Source organism: Alexandromys fortis, unplaced genomic scaffold, assembly GCF_014885135.2.
Source record: "Alexandromys fortis isolate MF-2015 unplaced genomic scaffold, M_Fortis_MF-2015_v1.1 scaffold_37, whole genome shotgun sequence".
NCBI classification, from domain to species: domain Eukaryota; kingdom Metazoa; phylum Chordata; class Mammalia; order Rodentia; family Cricetidae; genus Alexandromys; species Alexandromys fortis.
In genome coordinates, this window is record NW_026067914.1 from 7128025 (window position 1) to 7145383 (window position 17359).

The window sequence follows — 17359 nt, forward strand, 5'->3', positions numbered from 1 at the left end:
AAGAGAGCAAGCGATGGTATATGGGATGATTTGTAGGGAGGGAAAAGGAAAGAGGGAAATGATGCAATTTTATTATAAAATTAAAAATAATTTAAAAAATGTAATTCATGTGTGTGGTGGGTTGGGGCCTGTGCCTGTAATCTGGTTGGTCATCAAGCTCCCAGGAACCACCTGTGCTAAGGTTACAGGCACAACTGCCAGGTCCTAGATATTTGAACTCATGTCCTCGTGCACTGAGACATCTTCCCAGTCCCTAATCCCCCCCCCCCCCATTTCCATGTTTCTTAAATTTTTTACAATGCTGAGGGCATTACTCCACCAGGTAAGTTTCTATTACGGTACTGCATTCTTAGCTCTTCTTCTATGTCTAATTTGAGACAGGAAAGCCCAGACTCCTTGGTTCAAGTTATCCTCTGCTTCAGGCTCTCAAGTGTTTAGGCTGCAGGTGCTCTATGCTCCTGTACTTGGAGATAGTTGAGCACAGTGAAATATGGGCTGTGGCATACCAGACAGAAAAAGACAGGACACACAGGAAGAATCTGTATGAGAAAGTTTATTCTTCTGAAAATAAGCAATCTTATGCAGCTATAAAAGCAAATAAAATTGTGTCAAAGTAAGTTATGATGGAGATTATGTATGGAATAAGGAACATGAAAATATTGGCATAGGTTGGCAAAATTCTGGAACTGATAACAGAAGCTGTTGTGGGCTTTAAAGACAACGATAATAATACAGACAGGATTTTTGAAAGATGTGAGTGTAGAAAGGAGTGGAAAAACTGGAGACACCAAAGTCATTGGGCTCTTGGAGTGACGAAATGTGTTTCCAGTTACTTCTCTGTGCACATGGACGTGTGCATTGTGGTGTGTATTTAGAGGTCATATTATAACCTGTGAAAGTGGGTTCTCTTCACCTCGTGGGTCTGGAGGTATGTGGTTTGCTAACAACCTATCTCAATGGCCTGACATTATTAGAATTTGTGAAATTTGGTGCCAGTCTTGGGAGATTAAAGGATGCATATTTAATATGTACACACGTACAAATACACACACATATGGGTATTTTGACTTGCTTTTTTATGTCTACAACATATGCATGCAATGCCTCAAAAGCTAGGCAGAATTACTAAGATTTCATTATTACCATAGCTTATGGGAGAGAGGAAATAAGACGGTTCGGTTGAGTTTAAGGCATAAGTGTGGTAGAAATATGCCTTTTAAACAAAATACAAGTAGTCTGTATGCTGTTTGGTGAGGTCCAAAGGATTGGAAGAGCCAGGCTTAGTGAGATAGCCCTATATTCAGAGGCTTTGTTGAGAAACTGAAAGTTGGTATATCAGTTGCAAATGTTTAATATTTCTAGTACTTGGCCTTTATTGTGTTATGATAATATCTTATTTCCTTATAAGCTTGAATAGCTAGTCTTTTTCTTTTCTTGTTCCATTTTATCTGATTATACAGAAAAGTGGAACTAACCATTACGGTCAATTGTTATTAACTACTAATCCTTTTCTTACCTACTTAAAAAGTAGGTCATTGTGTATGTATGTATGCTTATATAGACAAAATGCCCATGGTCTCTGAGAAGGCGAAGTCCAGACATGAGTAGAAGAGATGTTTTTGAGGTTTCCCCAAGCAGTTCCAAAACCAGCCCCAGAGCCAGCCACCCTAACTGTGGCAGCACCAGTCTCAATGAATTCAACTGCTATGTTGATGCCCCTTGAAACAGTACCCCCTACTTTGGAAGTTGTGGCTAAGGGTTGAGTTAAGGTCTGAGGATATGGGACTGTCAGGATGCTGAGGCTTTCATTTGTGAGTCTCTGGTCACTTCAGTAGCACTGCAGACACCATGGAGTCTGTATAGGTGAAGTTGGAGCAGGCATTGTATTTTAGGGGGTGAGGGACCAAGAAGAACTTATTCCTAGGCATAAGAAGCCAAGGTTGCTTTTTGAGACAGTCTTACTTTGTAACTCTGACTGGTTTGGAACTTGCTGTATAGACCAGACTGGCCTCAGTCACAGAGACCACTTACTTTGCTGTCATAGTTCTGTGATTAAAGAAGTGCACCCCGTGCCTGGTCCTTGTTTTTAAATGTCTGTCTTTGTGTGCTGTATATGTTGAGTGCAGGTACCTTTGGTAGCCTACAGGTATTGGATACTCTTGGAACTGGAGTTACAGTCAGTTGGGAGTGACTTGATGTAGGTACTGGGGTCCAAACTCAGGTCCTCTGGAAAGAGCAACATGTGCTCTTAACCACTGTTCCATCTCCTCAACTCTTCTGTTTTAGGTTTGCTAGCATCTCGCCTGACCAATACAGAATACTTTTTTGCATGCTCTGTTGTATGCTTTATCCTGTTTTGGATCCTTGCTATGTCTGGATTCTTGAAGTACATAACCCGCTTTATTTTTGAATGCCTACCCTTCCCAGTCTTAAAGTTTTAGGACATAGGGACTGGGGGAAATAATTTTTTTTAAATCACACTCCTAAAATTGTAATGCCTCGGATTGTTCAGTGGTCCTATGACCAAAATGAGGTCTGAGTTGTCTTGTTCACGAGTAGTGAAATGAGGGGCACTGTCTTACAGCCATTGGTCCCAGGTGCTTCATCACAGCTATCTGATTAGCCAGTACTCTCCTGAGTGTGGCTGACCTCTGAACTCTATTTCCCTTTTGTTGGATTGAGCCTCAAAAAGTAAAGATGCCTGCTTCTTTACTCTCTGGAGAATTTCAAACCTCTGTAAGTAAGGTTGAATTGTTTGGCTTCTAGGAGTTGGGTACCACCTGCCATACATCATTGATTCTTTATTCTCTCACAACTGTATATGTAAACACAGCTAGTTACTGAACTAAAAATGATACTGCCAGTTACTAGTCTTTCCGTAGATTTCAGCTACCTTATTAAAAGTGCCTAACTTGCTGTGCTAGAAAGAGGAACACACATAAAACATGCTTTGAGTATGTAGTCCTCCAGTAGGCTCTTGTAAATCTTCTTTTAGAGAAACAAGGCCAAGTTTTTCTCTAGCTCCTCACTCTGAGTGCTTCCCCTGCTAGCTTGTGGTCTAGACCTTGCTGTGGATTCTCATTGGAGAACTGGGCTTGCTGAGGTTGGGTACAGTCACTTGGTACTCTCCTGATTTACTTTTCCCCTAAGAGACTTAATCCCATGTGGTATTGTTACTGGTCAGTTATACTACCAGTATAACTGTTCTTTTGGGTCTGTTTTACTCAGCCTTTAAAAAACAAAACCAAAAACTTCCTCTGGTAATTCCAAGATCATGCTTTTGTGATACAGGTTTACTAGGAGGTTATCAAAATACTGGGCTACTCTGTTTTTCTTGGCCTCATCTATCTGGTTTATTTCTGGTAAACCCCAGAAACTTAGGCACAGATTTCTTTTTTCATTCATCTACTTTCCTGTGTGAGTTAGCCAGTTTTTCATTAAATGTTACCCTGAACTCTGTAGTAAAGACCTTGTTTTGCTGACATCTCTGGGTGACTCATAACATGAAAATAGTTGGGACAGTCATATCTAGTCATATGTGCTATCCGGCATCAAAGGTAAACTGCTAACTCTGTCACCCTTTTCAGACTGGTGTACTTGCCACACCCACCCGACTTCATGAAGTGCACTCTGCCTGTACTGTGGTGTTTCACCTAGGAACCCCGTTTGTGTGTTCAGGCCTGTGAAAACTACACAGCTGTAATGTAATTTCATGTGGAATCAATTCCCCAGTTTCTCAAGGCTTTAATTGCTCCAGATCTCACTTGATTTCTATCAATTACTGTTTGAATTACTGCTCTGGCTGTCCTGGATCTCACTGTGTAGACAGCTGCTGTTCTGCATAGATCGCAGAGATCCACCCTGCCTCTTGCCTCTGACTCCAAAAGGCATATACCATCATGCCTGACAAAACTCTTTTTGCTTTCGCCTTTTAGTTCCCCTTATCTAAATGCTCTCCTTCTAAAAGCTCTCATTAAAAGTGGTAGTTTGAGTGTACGCCTTTAATCCCAGCACAGAGGCAGGCAGATCTTTGTGAGTTCCAGGACTGCCAGGACACACAAGAAATACTGTCTCAAAAAAACCAAAACCACCACCACCAACAACAAAAAGTGGTAGTTGGGCTTGCACTTTTAAGTCCCCACATCATTAGTGAAGTTCAGTGAACTCTGGTGGTCAGCCATTCTCTTAAAAATGAGCTGATCGCTTTGACCAGGGAGCCTTCCCTATGTAGCCCAGACTGGCTTGAATTCTGGAGGTATGAGCCACCACGCTGGGACTGGATTTTCATTTTTACTTATTTAAAAGTTTTAATTTATTTTGTGTGTATGGATGTTTTGATTTCATGTATGTCTGCACTATGTGTATGCTTGGTGCCCAAGGAGTCCAGAAGAGAGCATTGTGTCCCTGTTAAGTGGAGTTACAGTTTTGAGCCCCATGTAGATACTGGGACTTGAACTTCAGTTATATGTAAGGGCAATAAACACTCTTATAGTCTCTGAGCCATCTCCCTAGCATGACCTTGAACTCTTAAGCCTTATCTCCAGTGCTAGCCACTGCTACCCTGCCCAGTTTGACTCTAAAGTTGTTGTTTATCTATATGTAAGAATATGCGGTAAAAAACCCTCCCCCACATCCTAGATTTACAATATACCAAGTGCACTTTTAGTGTCTTGTTATAAAAAGATACGCGTTGTGGAATATTTTAATTAGGCAAAGATACATTTGTTTGTGCTGTGGAATATTACTTTAGCTGTGTAAGGGTGTGCTGCACTTGTTTATGCCATATTGGTTTAATGATATAAAGATGTCTTACATTTGTTTTGCTGCATTTGTTTCACCTTGCCTACCTACTAAAGGCACTTGATTGGTCTTTGGGCAGAGAGAATGAATAAGAGAAATGCAGGCTAGAAAGGAGAAGAGAATGAGGGAGGAAAGAGAGACGTGTCCTGGGCCAGAAGCCAGCTAGATAAGAGTAGGACATACAGGGAAAAAGGTAAAAAAGTCCCAAGGCAAAACGTAGATGAAGAGAAACAGGTTAGGTTATAAGAGCTACCAAGGAAAGAGCAAAGCCAAAGCCGAGCATTCAAAGCTAAGTCTGTGTTTCATGATTTGGGAGCGGGTTTAAAAGAAAAAGCCTGGTACATATGTGGTGAAAGGTACTCAAAATGGCTTTGGCTAAAGCTATTTCTACTTTTGAGTCAAGGTGAATTGGCTGTTTTGTTTTCTTTGTTCTTTTTAAATAGGGTTACACGTCATTTTGGAATGATTGTATATCATCTGGATTACGTGGCTGTATGTTAATTGAATTAGCCTTGAAAGGAAGGTTACAACTAGAGGCTTGTGGAATGAGAAGAAAAAGTCTTTTAACCAGAAAGGTAAGAGGACTTCTAACTAATACCCCCTTTGCAAGAATTTGTTCTGTATAAATGATGAATATTTCTAATAGCTTTAAAATGTGTAAATAGTTTAAAATTGTCTATTGGATTGCATTCTTGGTTTTTCTGCTTCTTTGCATACGCAACAAATGTCAGTCACTATTAGGATCCATGACCACTGCATTTTAGGGAGATGCTCAGTTTTATTTGCTTCTGAAGACTTTGAGACAACTTTGGATAATCCAGGAGCTTTGTGGAAATTAATTATTCCTAGGGCACCCATCTTTTTGGAAGACTATGATTGCTTTTTATGTCTCTTCTCTATGGTGAAGGTGTAAGTAGGTACTTCTCTGGAGGAGCAGAAATATATTACGTTAGTTTTTTTTTTTTTTAAAGATTTATTTATTATGTATACAGTGTTCTGTCTGCATGTGTGTCTACAGACCAGAAGAGGGCACCAGATCTCATTACAGATGGTTGTGAGCCATCATGTGGTTGCTGGGAATTGAACTCAGGACCTCTGGGAGAATAGTCAGTGCTCTTAACCACTGAGCCATCTCTCCAGCCCTTACGTTAGTTTTTAGATTTTTAACTTTAGCCTCAATTTCAGATATTCGAGATTATTTCTCTTCCAGTCTGTTCTTATACTCTGGACATGGTATTTCAAAACCATTTTTTTTTATTTAGTTTTTAAAGACAAGAGTCTTCACTTTATGACCAAGGCTGTCTGGAACTCACTAGTGGCTCATGTTGGCCTTGACTGGGAGACTCTGCCTCTGTCTCTAGAGCACTAAGATTACAAGCCTGTGCTGCGTCCCTTACTTTGAACTTGCCAACTGATAACCCAGAGAATGGTAATTTTATAAGAAGGGGTGCTGTTAATGTGTTACTGAAAGTTATGTGCAGGAAATAATATTGCTGGTTTGGAGTGCATGCACCTCAGGATGAGTGCTCCCTTAGCAGGTGTGCCAGCCTGTGTTTGAGCTCAGTATTGGGTAGGTGGAATAATGTGGGCATGTTTGTTTGAATCAGTCTTGCTCTGTAGCTTATGCAGGCTTTGAATTTAGATTTTCTGACAGTCCTTGAATGGCTGAGATTACAGGCTGACACCGTAGAAATGCTCTCATGGCATCTCTATGGTAAATCCAGCCATTTGCCCTTAAGACAAGGGAGCTGGCATTGAGAGAATTTAACAAATTACTGTTTTGGATAACTATGTCATAAAACAGGTTTTATTTCTACAACTGTAGTAACTTACGGAGAAAACCAACCTGAGGAAACTGTCATTGTAGTATCAATAGAATGCATACACAGGTTAGTAACTTAGGAACTTTTCATTAGAGTCCTGGCCTAAATAAAACAATGTGCTAGCAGGAGTCAGTTTGTGCTATACATGAGAAAGAGCCATGGACTGGTGATTGTCTGTTCCTTTATTCATTGTGCATTCATTATTTTAGTACATCATGCACTGTGCTAGACTGGGAAAAAGTGGTGAAGCTTAAGTCAGTCTGCTTCTTAGTGATTTCTTAGTGATATGACAAAAAGGTCGTTGGAAAATATTCTCTATGATTTAGTAAGTTAAAATTTAAAAGTAATTGCTGATTTAATTAAGATACAGGTAGAAGACCAAAGGTAGCTAGTTTTCCTCATTCATTACTTCTCATCCTGGCAGCTCTTTTCTCTCTCTCTCTCTCTCTCTCTCTCTCTCTCTCTCTCTCTCTCTCTCTCTCTTTCTTTCTTTCTTTCTTTCTTGTCTCTTTGTAGTCCAACTGTCCTGGAGCTCAGAATGTAGCTCAGACTGGCCTCAAATTTAGGAGATCCTCCTGAGTGCTAGAATTAAAGTCATGTGCCACCACTTTGTCTTTAATTCATTTTAAAGCCACCTTATCAAGTGACTACAGCCATAGTGGCTTTAAGCAAGAAAGAATTCTCTCAGTTTTGGAGGCCAGAGTTAGGAGATGTAGTTGTTTTCTTGAAGACTCTAAGGGAGAATCTGCTTATAGCCAGCGCGCCCCCGCCCCTTCCCGGCTTTTGGTTGTTTTAATCTTGCTCCTTAGTTTCTGACTGCATCTGCCCACGTGTCCTCATTGCCTGCCACCTGTGCCACATCACTGCCACACAACTGACCTTGGGCCTCTTTGTTCTGAGGTTGCAGCTCCCACAGGGTTTCTTGTTTTATGAATCTGTTTTCTGTTAAATTCCTGAAACCTTTTGAAACTCGGTCTATATAATGCATTTTCTCAGAGGTCATGTTTTCTCTTCTTTTCATCTCTCCTATGTTGTAGGTAGTAAGTAGAGGATATTTATTTTGAAGCCACACATATTCTTGAAATATTTTGTTGTTTGTTTTTCAAGATAGGGTTTCTATTTGTAGCTTTGGATGTCCTGGAACTCACTCTGTAGTTCAGTCTGGCCTCAGAAACTCAGAGGTTTACCTGCAACACCACTGGCCAGCTAGTCTTGAAAATTTAAAGGAATTTAGAACTTGTTTGAATCTTTGATTTGTTTTGAGCAGGAACAATGAAATGTAGTAAGATTTGTCTACTTAAGAGCTCAGTGTTGTTCTCATGCACGCACAGCCTCACAGCCGCTGGGATTACCTGCACAAGATGAAGCCACTTAGTGAGGAGTGGAGCTGGCTCATGAGGCTCCATCCCCTCGTTGATGGCTGCAGGGAGTGGTTGGTGTGTGCGTGGCCACTGGTAGGTTGCCAGTGCTATGTTGGATAGCCTCACACCCAACAGGCAATACTAGTTAGATGCAGTGGATTATTTAAGTGTGGGGGGATGGGGTAAGAGGAGAAGTATTGGGGGAAGGGAACGTGGAGAATTTGGGTTGGATATGCTCAATGTTCTATATGTTATGAAATTATCAAATAAATAAAAGTATCCCTCCAACATTAAACATGTTGAAGTCCTCTAGTCAGGAGACAAATTATTTCAAGTGAAAAATGGTCACACTAGGGGCTAAAATCCAGACAAAGACTATGGAGGGAGTGACACATAGGAGGAAGATCTATAGCAGGACTCAGAAGGAATAAATGACCTCTCCATAGCCAGGTTGTTCAGATGCTGATAGACCACTTGCCTCATAGTGGGGGCTTGAGCAAAGTGGATGATGATGGCTCCTGGCCACATGGAGAGAGTAGGGAGTGGAAGGAAGAAGTCGGTCAGGTAGGGTTCTTTTCTCCTAAAGTTCTTTTTCTTCCCCGTAAACCCTAGTTTAACTAAGCACTATGGAGTGAACATTCTAAATATTTCTGTGTCTGCACCGTCTAGCATAGTAGTCACGCCACCATTGAAAATTGAGCTGTGCTATAAAAAACACTTGGAAGTTTTAAAAACAGTATTGGTGAAAACACTAAATATCTCAGCTTTCAAGCGAATATCTCTTATAGGCCAGGTTTTGGCTATATTGGGTTAAAACCAATATTTTATAATTCATTTCACCTTTTTTCAATTCCTCGAGGCTAAATTTGTGGTTGGCATTATGGTTTTATATTTCTCTTGTGTAATCCTAAAGAATAAGCTCTTATATATTAATCTTTCGTGACATTGAGCAAAAAAAAAAACCCACAGAGGCACCTTTTTGAAGAAAAATATGAGAACACAGTTATATTTAAACATTTTTAATAGCCACTCTAAGGTACTGTGATAGATTTAACTAGAAATGCATTGCTTAGGCTATGACTGAGTGAAGCCCGTGGGAACCTAAAGTGGCTAACTAGCATGGCAGTGAGGGCTTCTTTCCTACCCACTTCCCAGGATTTTCTACTCTTCTTGTTTTTGAGGTTTCTATTACGTGTTTTGTTTGCATGTATTGCTATCCCCCACATGCATGCTGTAATTGCAGAGGCCAGGAGAAGGTGTCAGAGTCCCTGGAGCTGGGAATAAAGCTGAGTCCTGTAAGAACAGCCCTCTTGAGCCACTTTTCACTGCTAATATCTTAACCTAATACAGGTTTTATTACAGATTTAGACTCTGTCCTTGGGCCCCTACCATCTCTGTTCCTCACCCTCTTGGGGCTGGAGATAGAATAACTTTCCATAGTCATTAAGGCTTCTGCTAGCAGTGGCAATCTTAAAATTTTTTTTCCTAAAACTATATTTCCCCTTCATATCTTTTATTAAGCATAAGCTCAAGGGAGCTATATCTTAATTTTGTTTTTTTTTTCTTCAATTTGTCAAAGTTTCCTTAATGATACACACACACACACACACATATATTAAGATTTATTATGTATACAGTGTTTTGTCTGTCTGTATGCTTGCAGGCCAGAAGAGGGTACCAGATCTCATTGTAGGTGGTTGTGAGCCACCATGTGGTTGCTGGGAATTGAACTCCGGACCTCTGGAAGAGCAGTCAGTGCTCTTAACTTCTGAGCCATCTCTCCAGCCCCTTAATGATATTTTTTGAGAAAATTAGTTTTCTTATGTAAAATGTCTTTATTATATGAGTTCTTCCATATAGTTGAGTGTTTCTGGGTCTAAGAACATTTTAATGAATGAATTTGTGCATTAAATAGCTCAAGAGTTCAGCATTAAATGGAATTGGAGTAAGTGTAAAGTATCTGAGCATGAAATATTTGCATACTTGCTTATTTTTTATCTAATGAGTTTATGAGGGAAGAAGGTACCAGTGCATCATTTCTGACCTCTTGTGTTTTAGGTGATCTGTAAATCGGATGCTCCAACAGGGGACGTTCTTCTTGACGAAGCTCTAAAGCACGTTAAGGAGACTCAACCTCCAGAGACGGTCCAGAACTGGATTGAGTTACTTAGTGGTAAGCTAATGTAGATGCTTTTTTTTTAATTATGGAAGATGGTGGTGGGGATGATAATTTAAGAAAAAATTATCTCCTTTTACATGAGAAAGAAAATAGTCTTCTTTAACCTCTGTTTTGTTTCGAGTCAAGGTCTCCTCACTTTCTAGCCCTGACTGAACTACAATTCAGATCCACCTGCCTTTGCCTCTTAAGTGCTGGGATTAAAGGCTTGCACCACCATGCCTGTCTCCAATCATTCTTTATCAGAGTTATTTTGGGACAGTTTACTGTTTAGAGTAGGCCAAGCTGTGAGGATGTCTTCATAAACTATATGCTATCTCTTGATCTTAACGTGTACCAGGCACTCATTGGGCTTGGTCCAGTCTGATGGTCAGTGTCTTGGTCACTGGATTTTCTTTTACAGTGGTAAAACCAAACCAGTATTGTCCTAAGGGATTGGGTTGATAGGCTAAAGTGGTTATACTCAACTAGTTAACATTGTATGGCTGCTGACTGACCAAATCTTACTAGTGTGAGTGCTGACTGAACTTGACTTTCAACTTGAGCCTCTTGTGTGCTTCTCACCAGAGTAAGCATTAAAGAGATTTCTCCCAAAATATTGAAATACAGTAGGATGTCCAGTGGAATAAGTAAGAATTCACAAGACAGATATTTAGGCAATATCCCATGTTTTTGATTGGCAATAAGTGCCAGAATGTTGTGTTGAGCACATCTTATTATTAGGTATATATTATTTTAGGTGTATATTAGTAATGAGCTGCCATGTTGACATGAAAGAAGTGGATCCAGCTTGGAAGGAGAAAACAAAGCGCATTGCTAGAGTATTGGAACAGTGGTTCTGGTCAGAGCTTAGTGATAGAATGCTTGGCTCCGTTCACCTGCTTTCTGTTGAGCAAATGGACCAGATTTCTGTTGGCTGGTTAATAACTTTAAGTTTTTTTTTATTATGTTTGTTTATTTTATTGTGTGTGTGTGGGGCGGGGGTTAGTATGTCCTGGCACAGGGTAGAAGTCAGTTCTCTCCTTCACCATGTGAGATTGTCATGCTTGGCAGCAAGTGGCTTTGCTCGCTGAGCCATCACTCTGGTTTCCCACTCTATGAATTTAAGTGTGTAGGTCTGTGGCCACTCTGAGAATGTTTTTAGTTTTTTGTTTGTTTGTTTAAATTTCAGTTGTTTTAAAGTTGTCCTCATTAGAGGTATAGTCCTTAGGATCTAGAATGTGCAAAACCCAGGATTTGATGCTTACCTTGCACTTGCACTGTAGAAGTACCAACAGCAGAAAAGTATGTGGTGTACTACTTGAATGCCAGTGTTGCATGGCACTGACAATAGGCTCTATGAACTTAAACAGAGACACTTGGAGATTGACGACCACTCACGTGTGTCTAATAATTTAATACTTATGGCTCTCTAAAAGTTTGGTGGTTCAGAAAAACTGAGGAAGCTTAGAAGTTGAAAGGAAGTAGACTTTACGCCTTTGAAAGGTAAAAATTGTACACACAAAAGAAAGTGTACCTTTTCAGAAGGATTAGATTGGGCCAGTGAGAAGGCTCAGCAGTTAACCAGGCACTTGGCTGCCAAGCTTCCCTGAGTGCAGTGTTTGGGAATAGATGGCCAAGATGTCATCTGGATTATGAGACCTGTCCTGTCTGACAGGTACACAGATGTATGCATAGTTAATTGTAGAAAGTATTTGCATAAATGTGCTTATTTTATGTTGTATTAATTTGAATTCCCCACAGTCAGCTATTATATCTTGTCTGACTTTAGTTTACGGTTGTCTGCCTTCCTAACACTGGCATTAGAAAACAGTAAAATTTAAAAACCAAGTTGTCAGGTGATCAGTAGACACTTTAGGAGACAGTGGATTGAGTTAAAAGTTGAAAGTCATAGGACATTTGCAAGAAGGTCATCACTGTGTGCACTCTTGCTGTTTCTTCTTAGATATTTATTCTTTCTGGAGGTCTAGATGTAGCTTGAGGGCCCCCTCCCCTGTAACTAATATTTTTATATAGGGCCTCATTCCCATTTTTTTCTAGCCAGTAAATTATGATGGTTTCTCTCACCATTTAATTGTGATACTTAGGTTATAAATAAGTCTTAATGTTTATATTCTTGGTATTATGATTCCTGAGAACATTGTAAATACTACTTTACCAAGTAACTTGCTTTTGTGTGTGTGTGTGTGTGTGTGTGCGCGCGCGCGCGCGCTTGCGTGTGCATACACTTGAGCCCAAATGCACTTGTAGACACTGATTTATTCTGACTTTATTTGAAATGGTTTTTATGCATAAAATGGCCTTAATTATTAATTCATAGTAGCAGCCTTTTATCATATACTTTAAGTCCTTTTTTAAAATAAATTGCAAAATTTTAATGACTCTTCTATGGACCAGTGAGATGAGTCAGAGGTTAAAGGTATTGCTGCCAGGCCTGATGACCTGGACCTGAGTTTGATTTCACATGATGGAAAGCTGTTCTCTGACTTCCACATTTGTGGTGTGAGTCACGTACACATGCATTCACATGCATACTAAATAATGTAATAAAAAACTGTCCCAGATAATACAGTCTTTCTAAAAAATAGTTCCCATTTTGTGTGCATTTCCTTTAAATGATGTAGGTGCTAACACTGGTTCTCTTTGAACTCCTTGTCTGATGTTTTTCTCATCTTTGTTTTTTTTTTTTGTTCGTAACTGACTTGGTTGGCTATTTGCATCCTCCATTAGTTTTGGGGCACATTTTGTTCTTTGCAAATCTAATGTGTTATTGTTACTGTTTTAAAATTGAGTACTCAACATTGTGAATATTAGATTGTTAAGTGTTGAACTTTGTTATCTTTGTCTAAAGAGTGTTTGATTTTTTTTTTTTTTTTTTTTACGGTGCCTGCCTAGCATGTGGGAGGTCCTAAATTCAATCTCAGTATTGTTTCCCTCGCCTCTGCTTCCCAGGGAGGACTGGGGGGTGGGTGTTGGCTTTTGCTTTGGTAGACAGGTCAGTAAGTTACTTGTGGATTACATTTTAAAGCTTGGATAGTACAGGTTTAGACTAGTTTTCACTTGATACCAGCTCAACCTTGTTCCTGAAGTGTGGTCTTTCTGAGTTCCCTTACGTCCTGGACTCAGTAAGGCCTGTTTCCTCAGGTTAGTTTGGTGACCAGGCTTTTCTCACCTCTCTGAAAACTCTTGGCATTTTTTAGCTTTTATTTATCTGTTTGCTTAGCTTTGCAGATTCTCACTTCAACTTGTATGGCTTAGCTTTCTGAGAATTGAATATTATGCAGGACTCTAGATCTTCTGTACTCTGCCTTGTATTTTTCAGCTGCTTTAGCTATCTGGGTCTCTGCCCACAGACTTGGGCAGGGTGTCTGTTGTGCTGTGCTGTGGAATGCTCATTCCTGCTCTGTTCCCTCAGATATGCCTCTAGGTAGTGTACTTGGGGGCTGTTCTGTGGCTCATTAGGTTTTATCTGAGTCGTAGGTTTTTGGAATGTTTTATGACCAGTATCTGAAAAGTCACTTTTAATTAATTTTCTCTATTTCTAATAACATTGAGGATTGCTTTGCTGTCCAGGGTAGTCTTTTATTTTATATGGGTGTCCCTGATTGTATGTATTTGTACTGAGTGCTTGCAAAGGTGATTAAAGCATTATTTCCCCTGGAAATTGGAGTTAGAGCTGTGTGTGAGGCACCTGATATGGGTGCTAGGGATCAAACTCGGATATTCTGTGTGAGCATCATCATGGGTGGTTGACACTGAGCTCCTGTCAGGGATATTCTTCACTGTTGGGTGAGATACATTCCAGGTGCCACAGTGTTCTGAGCTATCTAGTGAGTAACTAATGGCGGCCACGCAAGGCTTTTGGTACTGAAATGTGACTTGCAAAGCTGAAGAACTGAAAATTTAAGTACATTTTAAGTTTAATAGCTCCATGTTACTGGCTTCAGTAATGTACCTTAAGGCTGATTCTTAGTGTTCTAGAACTTTCAGCTTTAGAGTTTTCACAGTGGAGAAAGGTGCTTGGGGTTGATTTTCAATGTGTTGCTTAAAAAAAAAAAGTCGGTATTTTTTTCCCCAAACTGGAAAAATATTGGTGATCATTTAGAAAATACAGTTAAACTTGTTACGTATAATCTGAAAGATAACCAGAGTTCATATTTTTCATATGAAATAAATGGTTTTCTCTCTTTTTTTCTTTTGAGATAGGGTTTCTCTGTGTAGCCCTGGCTCTCCGGGAACCCGCTTTGTAGACCAAGCTGTAGATTAAAGGCATGCACCACCACGCTAGGCTGAAAGTAAATGATTTTAATTGGAAATGCTTAAAGTATTTGTCTCAAAACGAAGTGCTTACAGATGACAGACTTAAGATCTGAAAATGATACCAGGTGGTGGTGGCACATGCCTTTAATCCCAACACTGGAAGAAGCAGGCAGATCTCTGAGTTTGTAGCCAGCCTAATATATGGAGTGAATTCCTGGATAGCAAAGACTACACAGAGAAACCTTGTCTCCAAAACAAAACAAAAAACTTTGGAGATGTTTTTTTTCACTTCAGGGGTCAGCTTTATATAATTTTTCATCCTTGTCCACACAAGCTTTGCTGTCTTTATAGACTGTCCTAGTGGCAGTTTCAGGAATAATTTATAATCAAGAGCATCGTTTCCCTTTGTCTGTTGAAGATTGGTAGTTTGTAGGGACAAATTGCTGCTTTTATACCATAGAGACTTGGTTTTGGTGTTTTTTTTCTTTTTTCCTTTTTTTTTTTTTTGTAGTTAGAGTTGAACCTAGGGTCTTGTGATGCTTTTATAGTGTAAAATAGTATCTTACGTGTAGCCCACATGCTTCCACACTTGAGATCCTTCTGCCTCCACTTGGTGAGTGTGTGCTCTACCACATTACATTCCGCCTTATTGACCATCTTTGATAACAGCCAGAGCAGCCAGGAACAAAATTGAATATGTGGTTCATTACTCCTTTAAATTAAGGGTGGTTGTGATTTGAAGATTACTGTGCCTGAGAAAGCGTTGGGTGCCTAGAACCCAGTCATCCAAACTTGGACTTCATGATCTAGTGGGGAGGGGGCAAGAATCAAATTTCTTTTGCTTATCTAATAGTTCATTTTTTGTTGTTGTAATTCAGCAAATAATACCCATTATTTCTAACTTCTGGAACATTCTTATTTAGGTGAGACGTGGAATCCATTAAAATTGCACTATCAGTTAAGAAATGTACGTGAACGTTTAGCTAAAAACCTGGTAGAAAAAGGTGTACTGACGACAGAGAAACAGAACTTCCTCCTGTTTGACATGACGACACATCCTCTCACCAATAACAACATTAAGCAGCGCCTCATTAAGAAGGTACAAGAAGCTGTTCTTGACAAATGGGTAAATGACCCTCACCGAATGGACAAGCGCTTGCTGGCCCTCATTTACCTAGCCCATGCCTCGGATGTTTTGGAGAATGCCTTTGCTCCTCTTCTAGACGAGCAGTATGATTTAGCCACCAAGAGAGTACGGCAGCTTCTCGACTTAGACCCAGAAGTGGAGTGTCTGAAGGCCAATACCAATGAAGTCCTATGGGCCGTGGTAGCTGCATTTACCAAGTAACTGTCAGAATGGAATGTTTCCTTTTTCTCGTGAACCAGTAGTTTTTCTTCTATTGACTTCTGGCTTTCTGTAGTTTGTACTTTCCCATACTAATAATTGGCTTTTGTTCTACAAAATTGTGGGTGGCAATTTCTTTTTGTATGTACGCGGGATTCTGCTGGTACGAGAGGCCTTCCTCTTTCAGTTTTTAACCAACCTTACTGCCATATTGGCACTCCATTCCCTCTTGCCATTCTCACTGTTACCTGGTTGGGTCTGCTGTACTCTGGCTTTCAGAGTACCTCCAGTCACCTCATGCACAGCTTTTGGATTACCTCAGCTTGTGTTTTCCCACCTGGCATTCTGCCTACAATTCAGACAAGTCACAACAAGGCCTTCAACTCACCAAAGGTAAATATCTGTATCTATTAGGACATTTTATACATAGACCTCAGTTGAGATGTATACTTAGCAAAATTATTTTTAAATTGAAACAGCACAGTAAATAGGTAATATAAAATGCCCCATGGATTTTGCTTCCTATGTAAATCTATTGTGTGGTTACATGTGTTATAATTTTAGCTATTAAATCATAAAGGTCCAATTGTTTCACAAAGCCAGTTTGAGATGGGCTGCATTCCACTTATGCTGTATATAGTTCGGATTATATATGAATCGCCCCTTCTTCTGGCCACCTCTGCCTCGTCTTAGTATTTTGCAAAATTTAATTGTGCATCTGGTGCCCTTCACTATCTTCATTGTTATTTGGTGGCAAACTCGACCTCTCATTGTTGAAGGAGAGAAAAAAGATCTGTTCAGCTCTTTCTGAGCTGGGCCCCTCATGTTACTCCTTTGTGACTTTTTTAAATTCTTCCCATTTTTATGATTTCTGAAGGAAAGAGGCTTGTGACTAGTACTGATCTGGAGTACAGTTTTTTTTTTTTTCTGTCCTTACGTAAATTAATGTCTGCTCCAAAATATCATCTATCTACTCATCCATTCTTGGGAAAAGAAGATCAGATATCAGTCCTAGCAGATGTTGCATGTAAATTGATAGCAAGTAATGACTGCAACGCAGATGATTAAGACACTTTCGTAACAGAAAGCTCTGCTATATTTTAATTTTATATACAATTATGATAATTAGCACATCGTAAGACTACAAACCTCTGCTTTTTAATGTTGATTTTATTCTTTATCACTGTTTATGTACCATTGGTTTCATAATGTAAATACTATACATTGAACAGATTAAATGTCAAATTTTTTATTACCATAGTTCATGTTAATAGTGGGGCTTTCAGGTGTCTAGAAGGTTTTGGTTAACATTTGATGCAAAAATACTAGATGCGTATAACTTTAGAGTTGAATTTTAAGGGACTCCCTAATATGTATACTATCTTTTTATCTGAAGTAATAAATAAACTATGATCTTGAAAGTGCCTGAATCACAATGAGCATGTCATTTGATTTTTGTGTCATCTCCTTTGCTTCAAGGGAAGTTTTACTTAGTATGGCACAGTGACATTTCAACTGCACGGCTTGGCAATCTCTCTCTCTCTCTCTCTCTCTCTCTCTCTCTCTCTCTCTCTCTCTCTCTCTCTCTCTCTCT

At 39.7% G+C, this 17359-nt stretch overlaps 1 protein-coding gene across 1 annotated transcript in view; it reads left to right on the forward strand.

Moving 5' to 3' along the window:
• The window catches only part of Golph3 (golgi phosphoprotein 3), a 27577-nt gene extending 10382 nt beyond the window's left edge, over window positions 1–17195 (forward strand). The window contains exons 2-4 of the mRNA XM_050139081.1: window positions 5244–5375; window positions 10043–10157; window positions 15344–17195. Coding sequence (XP_049995038.1) covers window positions 5244–5375; window positions 10043–10157; window positions 15344–15768 — 672 coding nt within the window. The 3' untranslated portion in view covers window positions 15769–17195. The remainder of the gene's footprint in view (window positions 1–5243; window positions 5376–10042; window positions 10158–15343) is intronic.
• Window positions 17196–17359: the final 164 nt, after the last annotated feature.